Genomic DNA, 22,259 nt, shown 5'->3' with positions numbered 1-22,259 from the left:
TGGTAGTTGGACGATTATATATGTTAAATAAGATTATTGCCTGGTTTAAGGCCTTGTTAGTGTCATTAAAGCGATTAATTTCCTGTAAATCAGAGCACTTTGCCAATGTTGTGGCATCACAATTGAGCTTCAAATCAATCTATAAGGATAAGGTGAGATCTCCTCAGGTTCTGCCTCTAGGTCCCTTTTCCCCAGAACATATTAGGATGTGTACCCCTGGAGATGGTAGTCAACAAGAAAAGGGAATTGTAAAGCGAAAAACACAAAGGGTGCGAACGACCAGAAAGCAAGTAAAGGGGGCAAGCGACCAGAAAGCAAGTAAAGGTGACAAGCGACCAGAAAGCAAGTAAAGGTGGCAAGAGACCAGAAAGCAAGTAAAGGGTGCCAGCGACCCGAAAGCAAGGAAAGGGTGCAAACGACCCGAAAGCAAGGAAAGGGTGCAAACGACCCGAAAGCAAGGAAAGGGTGCAAGCGACCCAAAAGCAAGGAAAGGGTGCAAGCGACCCAAAAGCAAGGAAAGGGTGCAAGCGACCCAAAAGCAAGGAAAGGGTGCAAGCGACCCAAAAGCAAGGAAAGGGTGCAAGCGACCCAAAAGCAAGGAAAGGGTGCAAGCGACCCAAAAGCAAGACAGGGAAAGGTGCAAGTGTGCACACCAAAGTGAGAAGTGTTCCAAAGGCACAGTAAAGTGAAAAGGAGCAAGAAACCGGTGCAAGTGTGCACAGTAAAGCAGGAAGAAAGTATGAAAGGCATGGAAAATGTGAAAAGGGGTGCAGGAAACCCAAACACAGGAAAGTTAAGAGACTTGTGGAAGTAGAAGAAAAGGAGAGGGGTTAATTCATCAGAGTGGTTGCGCTAAGGAGGAGCAAAGAGCCTGGCGTTCTCGAAAGTCTCTGATACTGGCCCTTAAAGGACTGATTAACGAAGAGCACATCCTGACAAGCGGAACGTTTGTGCTACATAAAAGGGGCCTAAGCTTGGGCAAGGGAACCCTGAGAGGCCCAATAAAGCTGAAAACTTATTTTGAAACCGAGAGGCATAAGCTTAGCGAAGGGATCCCTGAGAAGCCTACGAGGAACTGTGTTGTATTCGGTTTGAAACTTAGAAGAATTGAAGCTTGAGGGAGGGAATCCCAAGGAACCAGAGACCCTGAAAGTTGTTATGAACATATGTGAAGAACCCTGTGGAGAAGGTTTCACGAACAACCCTTTTTTGATTGTACAACTTTTTATGACATTGGCAGAACTACACGATGGCAAAACCACCTGAAACCAGCCTTGGTTTAGATTTCGTTTTTGAACCACTATTTGTCTTTTAAGAAGACTTCTTACCACATTTTGTCAAAGAGCGAGGGCAAGCACAGGTTTAAAGACAGGCAGATTTTTGTTTTGGACTTGCAGATCAGTTGAGGGAACAATCACTTTAGAGCTAGATGTTACATAAACCTTGGAACCTTATTAAAATAAAGGTTTTCAACCTTTTACTTTTGAGTCTGTGTCTCTCTTGCTACCATGCCTGTCTCACAGTATCCACTTTGCTTTGTAGCTTTTGGTCACCCATTTCCATGAAAGCCATTTTGCAAAGTTCTTTGCAACATTGGCGTTACGTTGCTTTGCCCATACAAGTCCTGTAAGGCTAACCTTAGTGGTTGCTCACTCATATTGTGGCTTTTTCTCTGTCCCTTTATGGACATAGATCTTCCTCATTTTTTATCCTGTTCTTTGAAACGTTAACCTACACAAAACAAAAGACACAATGCTGCCCGACCAGCTGTAAAATAAAAAATTGATAATTGAAATTATACATTGCACATTTATGCTACAATTCTCACAACAAACATACCTTGCCTTCATCCATGGGGTTGTCACTAATATGAACAATAGGTCCTGGATGGGATTTGGATGACCTAAAAATGAAAAGTCAACAAGTTTTCGTTAAGCTTTGCTTTATTTTTTTCGATTGCATGGTGATATATTTCAAGTTAGTATATGTATCCCAAATTCTATCAATTAAAATGTTCATACTAAGATTGGCACAATGTACAACCTTACCCTGATAACATTGAAAGGTAGACCTGTGCAAATATCCCAAAAAACGACCCACTAACATTTATAGGTAAAGTGAAGCTTGCAAACTGGCAATTCTGTCTTGTGGTAGTGGTAAGCCCCTGCAGTGGTACAGATGTGTAACCACCCATCCCACCTAACCTACAATAGAAATTATGGAACATTTTTTTTTTTTTTTTTTTTTTTTATTTATTTGATTTATATTTCAGGCCAAGACCTGTAATTTTATCAAAAAGATCTACGCATTTAACTCTTCAAGATTCTCCGGAGAGTTGTCTTTCAACAGATCGAGGTACATCTTTTTATAAACAATAGCTACGTTTCCAATGTCATTGTTCCGATGCTCCTTAGGTTTGTATTAATGAGGCGTCTTCGATGAGAAGAATTTCATTTATCTGTTTGAAAGCCAACTCGATTAGGTTTGTCATGGCCATGGTCCACGCGTAGCTTCACCTGAGATCAATCTGTTCCATATGTTATCCTCTTCGAACATCCAGGGATTTGTAATCAACGGAGATAGATAAGTGATTCTGTTCTGTTTGGTGTATGGACAGTTTAAAACCAGGTGCCTAATCGTTTCCACGGTGTCCACGTTTTTACATAACCTGCATGCTTGGTTTTCCACCAAACCTCGGATGGCAAGTATTTGCTTTGTGTGAAGTGTATTTAGTCTCGCTTTCATAAACAAGTGTCTTTTTTTCTTTTCTGGAAATTTGCTGACGTATTTTATAGGTACCTTTAATTTATTGCATGTAGGTGGAAGATGCTGTAGCAATTTGTTGTCTGCTGCTATTTCTATTGTTTTAATCCAGTCCATTTCCTGCATTTTCCGCTTGATTTTGTCTGGATTTTCTTTTAAATCTGTTTCCGTGCACATTATTTGCGACAGTCTTTCTTTTCTAGTTTCGGCCCAATTTCTAAATATCGTGCAATTCCCGTTTAACATTTCTTCTTTAACTACAGCGTAGATCGGGAGGGAGTCTGCCAGAATGATTTTTCTAAATAACCTCATTGCGCTAGCGTCGACTATCGAGGCCAAAGACGTTTGCCCAAGTTCCCTTCTAATGGCCGCAATTGCCGTTGATTTGGGAACATTGTGCTATGCATATAGCATAATCTAGTGTTTTGTTGATGTCATAGAAAAAGGCTTCCTGCAATGTCAATGCTATAGTATAGACAGAAATCAGCAATTTTAGTTGGTTTAAGAGCCACACTAAAGCTACGACTAAGAACGCAAGTCAGAGTGAGAGCACAGAATGCTGCCACTTAGATCTTGCTCATTACAAAAGTACGGACAGCCACTTTAGCATAGTAGAAGGACATAACATGTAGGTTATTGTTAGGACTACAGATAACAAAATGTAGTCATTCTATTAGGTCGACTAGATGGCAGAAGCTTTTTCTTTTTAAATAAAAGGCACACTGCAGGTGCCTGCCTTGCCCAACAGTGGTTTTACATCTAACAATATAATAAAAGGCCAGATTAATGTTTGTCCGATGCAGTTGTGTGCAGTAGAGACAAATCATGCATATTATACATTTGGATGAGCCTAACAAACAAAAATCACTCACATTTGGGTGATACAAGTCCTTCACAGTTGATGAACACCAATATAGCGATAGCAAACGTCTCTAAATTAATTTAAAATGGGCAGGTGGGTTGAAAGCTACAACCCAGATTAAATAATTTAGGTAATGCCCTAATTGATATAACAGGAAATGCACGGCATACCAGCAAATGGGCAGATCTGGAGGAAAGTATATCATTATCTATTTTATATGCACAGATACTTGGGTCCTTCGAGAGCTTTGCACATTTGGATCCCTCAGAGTATAAGCTAGTCATCGCTAACTATTATTCGATGCCGGACGCACCATACAACAAAACCCAAGAAGGCAGTTGGCGAACTAACAATCGCATAGCAGGGTGGTATGATGCTGAGTCCAATAGTAAGAAAGATTTGGTTAGTGGGCAAAAGGCACTGGGAGAAACACCATCTACAGAGATTTGTTCCTTGAGAAATGATTACAAATCATTAATCACTGCGGGGAAAAGGAATTTGCCAAGAACAATTGCGACTCATTATTACAAGCTGCCACTGATAAAGACAGGAGGATAATTAACAGAGGAACAACAGAGTGGGGAACATCATACATGGCAATATCCCAGATTTTTTTTTTTTCAAAGCCCTCTATTGCAACTCGTCGTCCTGCTCAGAAGTACATATTCACAGCTGGCTTAAGAATGATAATAGTACCTAGACATTCACCCTAAACGAGGTAAACGAAGCAATAATCCTTCTCCTTCACTTCTGACCTCCACCACACACTCTTCCTGCCTCACAGCCATAAAAAAAACTGGATGTTATCCCACTTCCTTTCCCTCAATCCTGACAAGACTGAACTGCTTTTCTTCCCTCCTAACACTCTCACACCCTCCCCTCCTCCTTTCATCCACATTCCCCCCCTTTCCAATCTTCCTGTCTCGACCAATGCCCGCAACCAAGGCCTTCATATTGACTCCTCTCTCTCCTCCACCCACATCTCTCTAACCTTTCGTTCCTGTCGGCACCACCTTTTCAACATCTGCAAGATCCGCCCCTCCCTCACCTTTCACGCTTCTAAACTCCTAATCTCCGCTCTTATTTTCTCCCGTCTCTTCTACTGCTCCTCTCTTCTCTTTGGCCTTCCTATCTCTCACCTGACTCTGCTAAAATCCATCTACCACTCCTCGATCCGTACCCTATTTCTCCTCGACCCTCAAGACTATTTCTACATCACTTTCAACTCGGCTAGCTCCCATTCCACTCACAATTGAAATTTCAATTCCTCTGCCTGGTTGCCTGGTCTACAAATCTCCCCATGACCTTGCCCCCCTATCTTTCCTCCCTCCTCTCATTCTACTCTCCTTCCTGCCCTCTTCGCTCAGCTGACCAATACCTTCTCACTATACCCCCAGCCCCTTGTGCCTCCTCACGCTTCCGCTCCTTCCAACTCTTGGCTCCCCTCCACTGGAACTCCCTTCCTCTCCCTATCCGTTCCTCCCCCATCTTTCTGCTCCTTTCTGAAAGCCTTTCTCCACTCCCACCATGACTCTCCTTCCATACCTCTCCCCCCATACCCTGCCTTCTTCCCCTCCCACCCCCTCCTACCGATGACCATATTGGATGCTGTAACCACTCAAGGGCGTTAAGACCTCCGGGATCTTCCCCCTCCCCCGAGCAAATTGTTCTGTATAGTGTACCACTGGTTTGTTTCAAGTTTGTAAATATGCTTCTGTCTTTTTTGTACTGTTGTTATAATGTAAAGCGCTTTGGAGTAAAGCGCTATATAAACTCAACATAATAAACATTAATCAAAAAAGTGGTCAGGCCCTCTGCCCAGACAAGATCCGGGTTGACATTTTCCAAGTCAGAAACTGATATCTGGTCACCTATATTAAACAGCTCATCTAAGGCCTTTACTTTTCAATCTGAGACCCCTCTGTCCTGGACCATGACCGGAATAATCCCGATTTATAAAAAGGGCAGTAGAGAAAACCCGGCCAATTTCCCTATTAGACTCAGACGGGAAAATATATGTGAAATCTGTCCTAACATTTACTAACCTGGGCGGCTGATGGGATTATTAAGCATCATCAAGCCAGATTCCAACAAGGCATTAGCACAATGGACCAAAGTTTTCACGTTTTTATCATAATGCAAAAACATGTAATCCTCAGTATATGAATATAAATGCAATCTTTATGCAATCTTTATTGATCTAAAGATAGCCATTGATGGGCTCTCTAGAACTAAACTTTGTGGATCACTGATTGAGGCAAATATTTAACTGACACAATTAAAAGCTATCCTTTGCTTACATACAGAAAACAGTGCTATGGTTAGATGGAACTTGGAGGGGGACACTACAGAATCAATAAACATAAATAGTGGAATATGGAGCTCAACCCTTTTCTGCATTTGAATGGACATGATTGTCACTAACTTGTGTGCAATACTTTTGGGTCAAGAGAAGAAAGAAAACTGCACTATGTGGATGATACCGTCCTTGTATTACGGTGACCGGTGGGTGTTGAGAAACAATTCAATATTTTCTATGAGTGCTACAGGGTACTTGGTTTGGAAATTAACATCTTTTGCCCTACACAAAGGAAAAAAGGCTCAAAAATGCATATGGAGATCGAGGGGAACCCTATTGAACAAGACGACACCTTTAGTTATCTTGGCATTGACTTCCAAAGCAACAGCAGATCGACCAGGCATGTCGAGAAGGCTGGTTTAAGACTTGACCAGGGCTGCAATATAACAACACGACGCTAGTTGTGGAGGTGGTGCTTTTTCCCCTGCACTGGGTACTTATAACCAGCAAACTAAGTCTGCAGCCCTATATGGCACACAGATATGGGGTTACCATCAAGTTGGCAATCGTTGAACAAGTTTTTTTAAGAGAGAGGATTGCGCCTTCCATCGAACACACCCAAGTACATGCTACTAACTGATCTAGGGCAGGGCTGTATAACAGACGATGTAGCTCTAAAATCAGTTTTATACTGACCTCACCCCATCTATTAAAATACAGGGAGGCTCTAGAGGACTTGTTAAAGCAAGAGGGCCCAGGAGTGGGGCATCCATTCCCTTGTGCATGCATTTTAAATCAATACTGCTCTCTCTAAATTTAAGTTATCCGTTAACCATTACGGCACTCAACCATAATTACAAAAATGAATGTTAAAATAACTCATGATGAAATTGCCAAGACCCGCAGGTTGGACCGTTAGAATATCAAACTTGGTAAGAGATTACTGCGCACACAGAACAGATTTTGGGAGAGATAAATCGACCTGACTGATCACCAGTCTGCCAGAACTTTATACATGAAATTTCGTTTTGGACCACTCCCCCTTGCAACCTTAGCTGCCAAATAGAATAGCGGGGCACTCTGCCCAACAAGCAAACATACTAAAGAAATCCTGATAAACTTCCTATTATTCTGTTGGGGCTCCAAAACCCTAAGTCGTCATTATTTAATACCCATGCTGAGGGAGAGAACTGAAATGATAAGTGGTGCAATAACCCTGTGTAAGTACACCCATTCAGGGGTTTTCCTTGTCAGAACAAGCATGTATATTGTTAGAGCGTAGGCCAAAAGGAAAATTCCCAGTGAAAGTACAAACTATCACTTGCTTGTAGTTTAGATCGTATTAGCATCCTAGAATATATTAATTATTTTAGATATCAGAATGGAAACAATCTGTACATTAACTGTATAATACTTTTGTCATGCATTATCCCATCTATTGTTGAACATCACCATATGGAAATTTTCTTTTGAACTATTTTTTAACTAATTATACAGTGTTTCTATGGATTTTGTGCATTATGTTATTATACTGCGTTTTTATTTGTGTAAACTGCTGCAAGACATATGTTGAATAAAGCAAATGAATTATATGAGTGTAGCAGTACAGATTCGCACAGGACTAGTAAAAATGTCATGAGGTGCTGCATGGTAAGATAAGAAGATGTTACAAATCTGCTTTGTCCATTCCTTGAAAGAGGACATTCTTTGCAATGTTTTTTTCCCCCAAACTTGCAAATCCTCCCTCCTTCACCATTTCTGCTTGTTTCTCAATAAAAGATGCAGATTCCCAAAAATACATTCCTAGCCCTTACTTCACCATACAGCTTGACGCCACAAGTGGCCACAGAAACTCAATGTATTAATTTAAAATTGTTAAAATTGGATTGGCTTCATTGTTTAGCAACATCGCATTTCCCATTCCTCAATGTGCATGGGTGAAGGGTTAAGTTACTTACCCGTAACTATGGTTCTCCAGCATGGGCCTGGCATGGATTCACATGCCCCTGAATATTACCTGTCGTCAGGCTGGGAATCCTCGTTAAATAAAAAATCACTTTCACTTCAAAACTGTATTTGTGCTCTAAGCCAATCACTGTGCCCTGGGTCATACTGCCCCCTTCCAATGACAGTCCTCTCCCTAAACCCGGCCTCTGGCAGCCATCTTCAGATTTGGTAGCACGTAAAGTGGCAGTATGACCATGAAGAGCTGCAGAGAGGCCGGAGGGAGGGTTTGCATGTGAATCCATGCTAGACCCATGCTGGAGAACAATAGTTACAGGTAAGTAACTTAAACCTTCTCCAGCAATGGGTCTGGCATGGATTCACATGCTCACGAATCAAGAATACATAGCAGTACAACATCACACAACCACGCGAGGTGGCAAGGCTCAGCAGGAGCAATGAACTCTTACCTCTGGAACAGGCTCACCTTAAGCAAACCGGTTGCGCAACACTGCTTGGACGACTCTGGACTCCTCTCTAGAATCCCCGTCGACGCAGTAATACTTTGTGAAGAGTGCATAGACCTCCACGTAGCAACCCTGCAGATGTCCAGCAGGGGCACACCAGAAAGGAATGCTGTTGTTGCAGGAATCACTCTTGTGGAGTGGGCTCTCGGAAGGCCAGACAGCGGTCGGTTCGCCAACCAATGACAGTCCAAGATGCAGCCAGAGAGCCACCTTGTAATGGAAGCCTGGACAAGGCGATCCCATGGTTCACAGGACCCAAGTTCACAAACAGCTGAGAAGTTTACCAAAAACTCTCTGTGCGTGTTACGTAGAACTTCCAGCGAGTGCAAGGCCTCTCCGCCTGTGACAAAGGTTTTGGGAAGAAAACAGGTAACACTAAAGGCTTTTTGAGGTGGAATCTCGACGGAACCTTTGGCATGAGAGAGGGGGTGTACACAGTACCACCCCCGATTCGTGGAAAGTCAGGTACCGCTGCTTGCAGGACAGGGCCTGGATCTCACCCACATGTCTGGCAGAGGTGATGCCCATAAGGAAAGCAGTCTTTCACAAGAGAAACTAGTGCATTGGTTTGAAGGGGGCCCCTATGATCCTCGTCAGAACCACGTTGAGTTCCCACAACCGGGGCAGGAGCCTTGATCAGTGTGAAGGATTGGAAAAGTCCTATGAAAAATTCCTTGAAGAATGTGTGGGACCACAGCGAGTATCTCCCTGTGGACCTGGTGTAGCGAGAGATAGCCGCCAATGTACCTTGATGGATGTGTCAGCCAGTCCAGCTTTTGTCAAGGACAGCAGGCAAGGAAGGATCTGTTGAGCCGTGACCCTCAAGGGGTAATCTTCTGCGACCGGCACCACATAGCAAAATGCTTCCACTTATGGCCATAGCACTTCAAAGTCGACGACGCCCTAGCCTTGGCGAGGAAATCCATGCAGTTCGTTGGCAACTCATAATTTCCAAACTCTAATGCTGCAGGAGCCAAGCCTTCAGGTTCAGCGATCCTGGGTCGTGATGAAGGGTTGCACCTCCCTCTCTGGTGAGAAGATCCGGAACCACCAGAACCTTGACTGGAGGCGACACTGATAGGCTGAGAAGGTCCGGATACCAAATCTGCCTCAGCCACGCCGCTGCAGTGAGTATAATCCAGGCATTGACACCGTCTGAGTGTGTTGATGATTCATAGTAGAGGAAGTAACGGAGGGAACAAGTATAGAAACAGCCTTTCCTAGGGGAAGGAGAACACGTCCCCCAAGATCCACTGCTGGTAGAATCTGCTGATAAACTTCTGGCATTTGGAGTTCGCCACTGTCGCAAACAGATCGATCTGGGCCTGCTCCATTGGACAAACAGACGTTCCACCGGATCCTGATTAAGTTCTCACTCATGACAGGAGAGCAGTTCCCTGCTGAGGGAGTCTGCAATGGTGATCTTAACTCCCGCTAAGTGAAGAGGGATGAGGAACATCTCTCCTGTTCGACGGCCCAGTGCCACAAGTCCTGGGTTTCATGCCCAGTAACGACTTGATGGCCTGCAAAAACGCCGCCCTCGCAGACAGCCGTTGCACCTTTCCTTGAATGGCAGCTAGCCTCTATTCCGAGGGTGACACCAGTCAAGACACTGTATTGAGTCTGGCGCATAGTAATAGAGTTATGCAATGGCGTTAAGCAGGACTTCGGATAGTTCACGGAGAATATCAGATCTGTCAAAATTTGGACGGTCACCTTTGTGTGCTCGTCGGCCAGCTCCCACGAGTGGGAGCGAATCAGCGAGTTGTCCAGTACGGGTATACATGTAAACCGGGTAGACGTAGATGGGCCGCCACTGGTGCCAGGCACTTTGTGAAGACTCTTGGGACCAACTTCAAGTCAAATGGAAGGGCCTTGACCTGGTAGTGCTTGTGAATGGGGACGTGGAAATATGCGTCCTCCAGGTACAATAACATCAAGAAGTCTCCTTTGTCCACTTGGCCGAGCACGTGCTGCAACAGGACCATCCTGAATTTATGGGACTTCAAGTATTTGGTCAGACGTCGCAGGTCCAGGATGGGTCTCCAACCCAGTCTTCTTTCTGACTAGAAAGTATCTGGAATAGACCCCAGAGCCATTGGGGAACTAGCTCTGTCGCCCCCTTTCGTAGCATGGCTTGTACCTCTTCCAGAAGCTGAGGAATGTGCTGCTCCTGTCGGGGAACCAGCAGAATATGAGGACACCTGCATTGGAACTCCAAGGTGTAATCCTGGGTGATAGCATCCAGCCCCCATCTGTCAGTGTGTTCGCAATGTCCACTGCCACCGTGATGGCTTGGTCCGATCCCACTTCTCCTTCCTGGAAGAGGGCAAGAGCCTCCATCTTCTTATCATCGGAGAGGAACTCCAGGATCATTCCTATTTTGTACCACAACTCCCTGTCGTACCTGGCTAGGATCGCCAGGACAATGGCCACCTTGATTGTGGACGCTGCGGTGTAAATCAGCTTCCCCATGTCGTCCATCCTTTTCCCCATCTCTGTCCGGAGGGACCAAAGATGACGAGGATGGGTCAGCCGACCGTTTCCTCGCAGCCACCGACACCACTGAGTCCGGCTTGGCTGGAGCCCTGCATGTGTTCTTCATGAGGGCTAGGCCCTCTTCCCAAATATTATCCAGAAAAGGCACTGCCATGATAGTCTTCCTCTTGGCCTCTCTCCTTTGATACACAAAGCCCTCCTTGGATTCCTCGGGCAACAGCTGGAATAGCTCAGAGGCCCTTGCGATCTTGAGTGAAACTAACCCACCTCGTCGGGTGGGGAAACCCTATTTGGGGCATCCAAATGTGACGACTCACCGTCCGCTGCAACAATGGGTTTGTCATCCTCTGTCGTAGTGGTCGTATCCGTTCCTGTACCCGTAACCGGTCCCCTGGGGGAGTTGGGTCCTGACCTAGAGGAGGTTGATATCGGGCATCAGATGACACTTCCTCTTCCTCAGCGGAGGCTGATCGTGGACCACAGGTACCAGAGACAGAGGCATTCTCATCTGGATCTCCGACACCAAGGTGTGGAGAGTCGATAGAATATCCAAGGAAATGTCGCTCTGCCGAGAAGGCAAAACAGGAAAACTAGGCCCTGCGCCCTCATCTGCATCGTCCTCTTAGTCTTTGTCCTCGTGGTCCGTATGAATGGACTCCTGATCTTCATCGTCCGTGGACGAGACCTCCGTAGCTTGGGCGACGATCTGGCAGGGCTGTTTTGGGGTTTCCTCTTTTTCCCCTCGATGAGGGTCTTGAACCAGGACCTGGGCTGGTATCTTCTCCCCTTCTGGCATGCCTGCAGACTGTGCCAAAGTGTCTGTGATGGTGTTGCGCCGTGGGCGCAGGGACACTTTCTGCGCTGTGGGAGCCAACCTCGTAGGATCAGCGCCCATAGCTGCCATGGTAGTCGCAGATGAGCTCTTTGCCTGTGCTGTTGTAGCAACACGGAGGACGACGTAACACGCTATGCCAAAGCATTTCATGACAGAATTATTAACTTGGCAGACTTCTTGGATGTGGCTACACTAAAGGAACTCTAACCGGAGGCCGGAGTCCTTTCTGAGGTACTGCCTCTACGCTCCACTCACAGATCTGGACTACCCTATCAAAACAACTTTTTGGCTGAAGTCACAAAGCTGTTAGAAAACCCTCATTCCTTACAGCCAACGAACAAGAAGGTGGATGCCTGATACTGACCCCATACATCTGAAAAGCTTTCCACATCGCTCACCTACAACCTCATTCATCAGAAGTGGCCTTGGCTTCCCTCTACGCAAACCTGTTTGTTGTCAGTATGGCTCTATGGTGTATGCCAACACTGCACTAGACTTCTGTCAGGCCGACAATCTGCTCGTAGCAGCGAGCCATCAAAGGCTGTGGAGTGAATTGGTAAATTTTCTTCCCCGTTTGCCAGCCGTCAAGTAACAAGTCTTCATGTCAGGGTTGGCACAGGCTACAATTGTGGCACAAGACCTCCTTGATGGGTCGCAGCATTATACTGACACAGCCAGTCGAGGGATGGGAATCGGAACAGACATGATTGATTGGCTTGGATGCACGCCACTAGGTTTATGCAAGAGGTCCAAGATTGCATTGTAGACCTTCCATTTGATGACCAAGACATGTTCCACTACTCCACTGATGAGTCACACAAAGACGTCCACCCAGAAGGCTAAGTCGCTTGCAGCCATTACTAAGCCAACCTAGTGGCCCTGTCATCATCCCACCACAGCTTTGGAGGGTTTCAAGGCTTTCAGGAGAGAAAAGCAAGAAACACTGATCACTCACCAAGCACACATATGAGGAATCTAGCAAGAACCTAGCTCAAAAGGTTTCTTCTCGGGACATCCCTCATTCTCCACTGCAAAGGAAAAAAAGACCACCAAAACCAGGTTGTCCACCCGCCTCCAGTAGGATGCAGACTCACCACTCCATTTGAACAGTTGGCAAGTTATTTCCCAGGACTCACGGGTCCCATCAGTTATGTCCCGGGGCTTTCACCTCAACATTCCACCTCACAACCTGTTACACCAACATCAATGGAAATGTCTGCATCCCTGCCCTCAATTGCTCAATTTAGCTGCCTGGTGCTGGTAGACCCGACCGTGGGTCACTTGAGAAAATCTTCGCAGAACATGAACATTATTCAGGTTGCTAGGAAGCAATCATCAAGGTCTCAATATAAAAGCAACCTGGCCAGATTTTGCTGCTTGACTTTGCGTAGAACCATCAACCCTCTGAGTATGCTAGACTATGTGCTAGACTTTATAACCCACCTCATGTCTTAGTGAGTCTATCTACTCGTGCCATACCTATTGGGCGGCCATCGGAGCCTACTGGAACTCAGGTGATTCATCCTTCTCCGCTGCAAATCCTATCATACAGTGGCATCAGGAGGGCCTCTTACGACTACATCTGCCTGTCATAAGGCCACGCCAAAGTGTGGGACTTAAACGTCATCTTATCTGCCCAAGCTACCCAGACTATTTGAGCCCAGGGCAGCTTTGGTTCTTAGATTCCTATCCTGAAAGATTGCTCTGCTGGTAGTCCTCACTTCAGCCAGGAGAGTGAGTGAGAGAAAGGCCTTTTTAGCATTAGAACATTATACCTTTTTTCAAGAGGACACGTTTTCCCGCTGTACACATCTGGCCTTTCCGCCCAAAGTAGGAGTCCTTTCATATTTATGAAGAGGTGGTACTTCCAAACTTTTTTCCATGACTCTTTCGCAACCTTTGCGATTCTCTCTCTCTATTCTTCCCTCTGGCCCGACTCGCTCTGCATGGCACACCCCAGATGTTCCGATCTCCTCAGGGCTCCCCTTCTCTAACCCTCTCACCACTCCTCTCTCTTGGAGTGGTTACTTTCTCCTTTCTTCCCACCTCTCTCTCCTCCCCCGCAGGCCAAGCCTAATCCAGCACTGCCACCTACCTTATCGGTCATCCGACCCATGAAGCTTGTCAGTTGAGGCTTTCGCCGATACTTTCTCTCCCCCCTCCTGCACCTTTGGCTGACTCTCACCCTGACACAGCCCTCTCTAACATTCCTCTCTCTAACACGCTGGATGTTCTTGCCCAGTCATGAAGATCCACTTGTCGCCCAAATCCAAGTGCAACTCTTGGTACGATTCCGACCTTGTCGCACTTAAACGCAAGTGTAGGGTGGCAGAGAGGATGTGGAGGGCACCGTGCGCACCCACTGTCAAACTGGCCTGCCGCAAAAGCAGTACAGACTCTGTCCTCTCCAAGAAGAGAGCCTACATCCAAGCCTGCATCTCTGCGGCAAGTAACAACTCAGCCAAATTTTTCAAAATCTGAAAGGAGTTGGCCAATCCTGCTGCAGTCTACTCCTCCAGTTCCCCCTCTGGAACTCTGCACGGCCTTGGCCTCTCATTTCACTACTAGAAATCAGGGCATACTGTCCACCCTATCCTCCTCTACCTCCTCCTCCTCCACCACTCCTGGGCCGTCTGAGGCCACCTCTCCTCCTTTCTCCTCCTTTTCCTGGTTCACCCCGGGCAATGTTTCTAGACAAGTCTGATATATGAAAGTCTCGTCAAAGCTGGTTCTCTCCTGCTCATCCAGAACCATCCATGACCACATCAACACCCTTGGCCTATTTCTGTAACCACTCCTTTGCCACTGGAACTTTCCCCTTCAAGCATACTCTTGTGCACCCTCTTCTAAAGAAGCCCTCGCCGATCTTTCCTCTCCGGCTAACTATCGCCCGATCTCCATCACTCCTTTCTATGGAAAACTCCTGGAAAAGCTGGCCATCTATATGCTGAATCTGTTGGTTGCCTCCATGATCACCAGTCTAGCTTCAGAGCTGCCAAAAGCACAGAAACTGCTCTCCTGAACACCTGGGAAGACTTGCTCTCCAATCTTGATTCTAATCTCCCTTCGGTCCTCATTCTCCTTGATCCATTCTCTGCTTTTGACACGGTCAACCATGCCATCCTGTGCAATCGCCTCTGTGACAAGCTTGGTATTAATGACCTAGTCGACCTCCTTTCTCACCAACTGACCCTCTCAGGTCCACCTGGGGCCTGGACTCTTCTTTCTCTCTCTCTCTCTCTACTTGTGGTGTCCCCCAGGGGTCTAAACCCTCTCCCTGGCTCTTCAGCCACTACCTGGAACCTTTTGCCCACTGCGTCCCTACTTTATGCTACAATTTTCAATGTTATGCAGATGCCACCCAGCTCTCTTTCAGGCTCCCCTCAGCTACCTACCTCTGCTTCTTCTCTCATACCAGACTGCCTGGCCGCAATTCAGGAATGGTGTGCCACCAATGATCTCTACCTTAATGCCAGTAACACTGAGATCCTCCTCATTGGGACACCTGCTCCCTCCACTCCTCTCCTTACGGCTGCCATCTCTGGGACCTCTTCCTGCTTCTTCCTGTGAGGCTAAGAACCTTGGTGTCATCTTCAACTCAACCCTCTCCTCACATCTCTGACGTCTCTAAGAAGTCAAACTATCAGCTGCACCCTCCTCAGAGGTATTCTTCCTTTTCTCACTTCCCCCAGAAGCTCACCCTCTCCAGAGCTCTGATCCTCTCTAGGTTGGACTATTGCAACAGCCTCTTTCTAAAGCTTCCTGCCTCAACACTTCAACCTTTACAACGTATCCAGAAGAGGGCTGCAACACTTGTCCTTGGCCTCAAGACCAGGGATCGCATCTCTCCAGCTCTGAAATCTCTTCACTGGCTGCTTGTGGCTTTCAAGCATCAAGTTCAAGACCCTATACATCGTCCACAAGGCTTTCTGTAGCATGGGACCACTCTACCTCCAACTTTCTTTTCCAAAACATCTTCCTTCTCGAGCATTCCGCTCATCCGCCTCCAACTCTGAGGGTCAGACGCTTCTCCAAGCAGAGAGTTGGGGGCAGATCTATCTCCTCGGCTGGGGTCTCCCTCTGGAACAGCCTCTCTGTCTCTCAAACTTGAGCAGAACCCCCTCCGGTTCTGGAAGCAACTCAAGACCTTCCTTTTTGCTTTCGTTTTCTTTTCCTCTCCCCTGCTGATGCACCCGACTGCTCTGCGCCCTGGTCACCTGGTCGCCCTCTGAACTCGGGCCCAGACTCCTGCATGTCCAGGTACCCTTGTACTGCCTCTGGGCTCCTCGCACTTAAGGGTCTGTATCTGTAACCCTATAGTCCCTTCTTTCTGCACTCATGAGCCACTGACTGGCTCCACTTGTGAGTTAACTGCACTTCCCCTGCCTTCCCCTCCCCCTGGCACTTCTACCCTTCCCCACACTTGCGATCTGAATGACAAGGCCTAGTACGATTGTTATTTTGTCCTCCCTTGTTTTCCCCTCATTGTCTTGTTGCACATCAAAACACTTGTGTACAGGCGTGTTATAATGCCATATCATATCAGACCCTCAATCCTTAGCAGACGGGTCCTGGACTGCCTGGATGGCCGCAGAGCTCTCTAATGTTATATAAACAGAACAAAACAGGTCAGGAAATTGGACGCCATCTTTGTTACCTTTGAGGTGCAAAACCCAGCAACGCAAGCATCCAAAGCTACAATTGCGAGATGGCTAGTATTGGCTAATAATCATTGCTCTGCCTTATAAAAACGGACACCCCCCCTAAGTGTATTCACGCACATGCAGTAAGGGCCAAGGCTACTGCCGTCGCATTCCAATGACATGTCCCATGGCATGTTATCACCACAGCTGCAATGTGGCCATGCCGTCAACTTGCTGCAAGAATTATTGTCTTGATTCCAGCTCTAGGGCAGATGCCAGGTTCAGGGAGGCCTGCAGAATTTATTCGCTGCTAGTTAAGCAGCCTCCACCCGTGCGTTTTCCATGCTACAAGATCTCCCATCAGTATGAACGGTATGTAGGATTGACAAACAGTTAATCACCATAGTGACTACTGTACTTCTAGTCCATAGTCCCTTTTCCTACATGCGTCCCTCTATCCATCCCCCAACAAAATTGGTTAACTTAATGATTAACAGCCAACGAGCAGGAAAAGGACCCGCAGTTGACATACATGGGTGGAGACAGCATGGATGTGCAAGCCCATGTGTGCTCTAAATTAAAGGGAATGTTTTTACTTTTACGATGCTAAAAAGGCTCCCGTCTCGTCCCCATGGGATGGGCTACCATCAGTATGGAGGAAAGGGGACTATGGACTAGGAGTACAGAGGTCATTACAGTGAGCAACTGCTTATTAGTTCCTGGTTCCCCAGAGGTAGCTTCTGACTACTGGGTGATGCCAGATACCCAAAGCTGCTTTTAAGCTCTTGCTCATACAAATCTTAATGTTGATCCTGGTAAAAAGAATTATAGTTTGAACCAGTGCAAACACGTATGAATTACAAACACAAATGTAACTACAATAATTGTTATGGAAAATGAGTTTGAAATTAAATAGTAACTAACAACCTAGGTCATCTGCAAGGGATGGAAGTGGGACCTAGTTTGGAATTAAAAGCGCATACATGACGACTAAATTCAAATCTTTGGATACCGTCTACCACCTAACAGAAAAATAGATTTAAACTTTACCACATCAACCACGAATTAAAAATCTCGCTAAAATAGAATGGTGTGCCATTAAAACATGAAAAAGGATTCAACGATTACAATCAAGGTAAAGATAGAGAAAATATGTTATTTTACACAAATGTCAACAATTCCGAGATAATAGGTCAACTAGCAGACATTACTACACATGCATACAAAAGATTATCAGAAGATCCTTCTCACATTCAGGAATGAATTACAAATGTACTTGAAGTAATAGCACAGGGATGCACTTAGCATGCCACAACTACAACTACATTACTTATTTTTCCATATTATTCAACTCCAGTATTTTACATGCTGATAAAAGTCCACAAGAGTCTACAGTCGCCACCAGGACTATGTATTGTATCAAAAAACAATTTAGTGTCTTTACACATATCTTGCAATATATTGATAATGTTTTACAGTAATTGATCATACACAAACATATCAAAGGCTCAACCAATTTCATACAATAAGTAAGTCAACTAAAGGTAGATGATAACTTGCATAACTTAACATTGATAGCTGTAATGCAAATACTGCATTAGATTAAGCAACACATGCTGTGAAAGAGGCTTCAAGGACCAAAACATTAGCAGACAATGAATATGTAGTTTTGGTGCACTTATTAGATTTAGTGTTCTACAATTTTTTTTTAGATCCTTTAGGTGGTTTTATGGATGGATCCACTGGGTTTCCATTGCTTTTCCCCCTAACAAAGATTTGTAAGTGCACTTTTTGGTTAACCGGAATAAAATATTTGTCGGTGTACTTCCACGTTTTTCCAGTTACATTTTCCATGACTGGTTGAATAGATCACACATAAGTATACAATTCCCCATGAGTACGTCAACAACTACATTTTTGGGATGATTATTTCAATCAAGTAGAAAAATAATAATTTGTCCAATCTTATCATACCGGTAATGGTAATCATTTGTTCCGATACGACGCGCCAGTTTGGGACGCAAAAGTTGTTTTGAGACCATTGAGGTCCCAAAACGGAGAGTAACGTTTGCACGAATGGGTCAAGGAACGAACTTGAATTGGTAAATGGAAAGTAATCTGGTTATACCACATACTTTCTGCTGAATTGTGAAGTGGAGTGCATGTGGCTTTTTTTGCACAGTTGATCAGAAATCTGAGAATTCTGTTGTGTTAGCAGTTGTTATAAACACACATGCTTTATTGATCCAAGAGGAAGCACGCTGCAGACAAAGCACCACATAGAGGTTTTCTTTACCTGCATTGCATTTGTGATGCTTCTCGACCCCTGTCACATGGTGTTGAAGTAATCACATTTTAAAGATATTCCCCTGAAGAATGTTCATCCATTTTTGGTGAAAAGAACAGAAAGACATGTTGGTAAATGCAGTTCAGAGACACGTTTAGAGTGCTTAGTGTTGTATTTTATGTCATCTGTATCTGAAAATTGTTATGTGATTTGTAAGTGATTAGCACATGTGGTAATTATGTGCCATGTGAACTAAAGGGTCTGTTTTATGAACTTTATTGATATTAATTGAATCAATTTGTATGATTTGTATTACATGAGTACTGTGTCCATTTATTCAGGACAAACAGTGCCAGGAAAATCAATCACCCTACTCTGTTGATGCGAGTTACACACTCATTTGTTAGACACATTTCGTCATCTTTAAAGTCAAGTATTGCATATTCACAGAACATCATCAGAGGGACATACTTTTGACTGAGCATCACAGATCAATATGGATGAATTCAAAGCACATGCTTAAACAGAAGTGTTATGCAACACGAGGGCAAAAGCAGCAGGCCTAACACGAGAAACAGTGCTGCAATTTGTTAAAAAAAACAGAAGGGTTGCTTTATGTTAGTTCATAAAAGAGCGCCCAACTTGTTTAATTCACCAGAGAGAACGGATAAGCTTGCATCTATCAACCCTACATCCGCTGACCTTCCTGTGTCCAAATTGGTCAGTTTGTAACAATGCTCTTAAAGTTAACAATCCATAATCTGGAAAAGAAATTCAGTTTTAACATTTTACTACTTGTTTAACATTTGCAATACGTGCCATCATCTGACCATTTGGGTTGATTTAAATTAGGAGAAAGTAGGCAGTGTAATAGCATTATTAAACACAAATCTGAAAAACTACAAATTTCCATTATCAAGACATTTTGCAATATGTGCACAAACTGTGGTGTAGTTGTGCTTCAGAATGTGTGATCATATTTCATACAACCGTGATAATCTCACAATGGAGAAAGAGTAAAACAAAAATAAATGTGATTTTTTTTTTTTCTTAATCTCAAATACCACAGGGGTTGAATAATGTTTTCATGGAAGATTTTCTTCTGCATAATGTGATTAGTTTGACTTTATTCTTTCTTGGGAAAAAATATTTAGGTAATGTAATAGGAATACGGTTTTATGTTTACTGCTCATGTAAAAAAAAGGCACTTTCTCAAGCCATGAGGTGAGGTCAGTGCTAAGTTTGTTTTGAGTTAACAGAGGATATACATTTGCTTTTCAAGATACACTGAAAAGTACGCTGCTCAAAAACTCAAATGTTACGTATATGGCAGTTATAGCTCGCTCTCAAATTTTTATTGTAAATAGTAGTGGTATTCAAGGTATTAAGATAAAGACACCTTAACCTTACATGGTCAGTAACAACTGTTAAATAAAATGTAATTTATGACTTGTAACTCATGATGGTAAACTTGTTATAATGCCATTACCATAAATGGTCAAACATTCTGGTAAATAAACATTTTTATTGTTCTGGGGGGGCGTGGCTGGCAGCCATGTCATAGGGCTGCTTTAAGCAGAGCTCCTGACTGATCCATAAACATCCCACTAAATAAAGGCATGCACGTTGCAGTACTTGGACCCAGGAGGCTACAACAGTTGGGGGAATGCTGCCAGAACAGACGCCTGGTTCCACGAGAGGTCATTTATGGCTGAACACCAACTAAAGGCTGTGCGAAACGAGAAGCTGCGAGGCTGACAAAGGGACAAAATGGCAACCAGAGCTCTGCTTCAGCGAAAACTGCAAGGGTAGCAGTTGAGAGGAGGGAGCCGCTTGCTGCGCTGATTAGATTCACAGCTGTCCTGAGTGTCAAAAATAAATGGCGGATGCACCGGAGAAGGGAACCATCCGAGGACGGGAGGAGCCGGCGCCGTCCTGAAGCTCCAGTGGTGCAGACGGCGCACTACAGAAGAAGAAACATGTGAGTACAGTCCTGTCGGAGCGGGAGATAAAATACACACAAGTGAGCAATCTCCTCACGACAGCTGGAACTGCAGACGGGGTGCGTGGGAGGTGGAATTAGAGGTGGGTAAATAAACTGATCCGGTAAGGTCACCTCCACCAGTGGCCTATGCGCCCCAGAAAGGTTAGAGTGAACGGCAGCCCCTGCGAGATTATCCAAACACCCCAGGCTCGAAAATCTGCATAATTTATTACCCTGGGGTCTGCGAACCCACGGGGGTAGTCGGAGAAGGTGGCCTGGGCTTGACATAAGATGGGCTACTGGAACAACAGTGAGCCTTTGCTTTGGGACGGACTGGACCTCCTTACACCACCAAAAGGACAACAGGCCGGCTAAGGGCACACTGGAACTCTCTCCCAAACGCAACTACAAACAAGAACCTTCGGCATGTGTCCTCTATAAGGGCAGACCCAGCCAGGAGATCGTACACTCATACTCAATTGACATTGCCACATAACCAGCGAACCCTAACAGGCAGCCGGCACCAAGAGGCAGGAGGGAAGAAGGACAGATAGGAGGGCAGCCGCGACACATGCATAATGAACCTCCCGCTGACAGCCTTACCTCCTCCCACCACGGTTGAACAGGGTGCCACGCACTAGAGCACAGATGCTCGTGCTCCGAACCATATCACAGGGGAACAGAGGAGTGTTTCCCCCTGCTGGCCATGCCACTGTAAGGGCACTTTATCCAGAGGAGTGTGTCCCCTGCTTGCTGCACCACTGGAAGAGTATCCAACCTACTTGACAAGGGCAACTGTTTGATACCCCCCTAGACGCCCTATTCCAGCACCTTTCTCCTCTTGCCCCACAACAAAGACAAAAGAGTGGCGGTACGGCCACACAAGTAAACAGCGGGGCACACTGCCACTTTAAAGCACTTCTGTTACCACAGCTATAGATCAATAGCCTGCCACCAAAAGGATAGCATCCTATAGCACTGAACAAGCTGAAAGCCTCCTAGAAAGGCAAAAGCAAAGAGAAAACAGTCAACGCTCGACAACGATACCGCAATTCAGCCACAAAGCACTATGGATAACATTGCAATGGCACGAGATAAGTCTGATGAGGCGGATGAGGCAAACAGCCAGATCCTACTTGCCATCGCAGAGTTGAAGGCCTCGCTTGGCGCCAAGATAGATGCAGTCATAGTCTATGTGGGACTGCTGCATCAGGACATTAGGAAACTAGCCGAGAGGACTACCACTGTGGAAACACTACTGTAATAAAACATGGCGACGACACAGGAACACAGCACCCAAATCCACATTTACAACCAAAGGTTAACCTTCTATAGAGCAGGGCAGAGGATGCTGAAGGGTGAGCTAGACGAAACAATGTCTGCATCGTGGGCCTACCGGAGGGAGAAGAAGGTACGGACCCCACGACATATCGAGAACATGTTTTTGCAAGACATTGGGCCAGGGAACCTCTCACGGGGTTTCACGATAGAGAGGGCGCACAGGGCCCTCACCAGAAGACCACCGCCTGGAGCTCCCCCTCGACCTATAATAATTGCGAAAGTCCTGAATTACAGGGATAAGCAGAAGATCTTTATCCTACTCAAGGCAAGGAGAA

At 45.4% G+C, this 22,259-nt stretch overlaps 1 protein-coding gene across 6 annotated transcripts in view; it reads right to left on the bottom strand.

Annotated features, from left to right (window-relative positions):
* STXBP5 (syntaxin binding protein 5) overlaps positions 1 to 22,259 on the bottom strand; it is a 2,430,573-nt gene that overhangs the window by 1,789,580 nt on the left and 618,734 nt on the right. For all 6 annotated transcript variants that reach the window (XM_069606830.1, XM_069606829.1, XM_069606831.1 and 3 more), the window contains exon 6: positions 1,840 to 1,903. In XM_069606830.1, coding sequence (XP_069462931.1) covers positions 1,840 to 1,903 — 64 coding nt within the window. The remainder of the gene's footprint in view (positions 1 to 1,839; positions 1,904 to 22,259) is intronic.

Source organism: Ambystoma mexicanum, chromosome 4p, assembly GCF_040938575.1.
Source record: "Ambystoma mexicanum isolate Mex_15411 chromosome 4p, UKY_AmexF1_1, whole genome shotgun sequence".
NCBI lineage: Eukaryota > Metazoa > Chordata > Amphibia > Caudata > Ambystomatidae > Ambystoma > Ambystoma mexicanum.
This window is presented reverse-complemented; position numbering and strand designations above follow the sequence as displayed.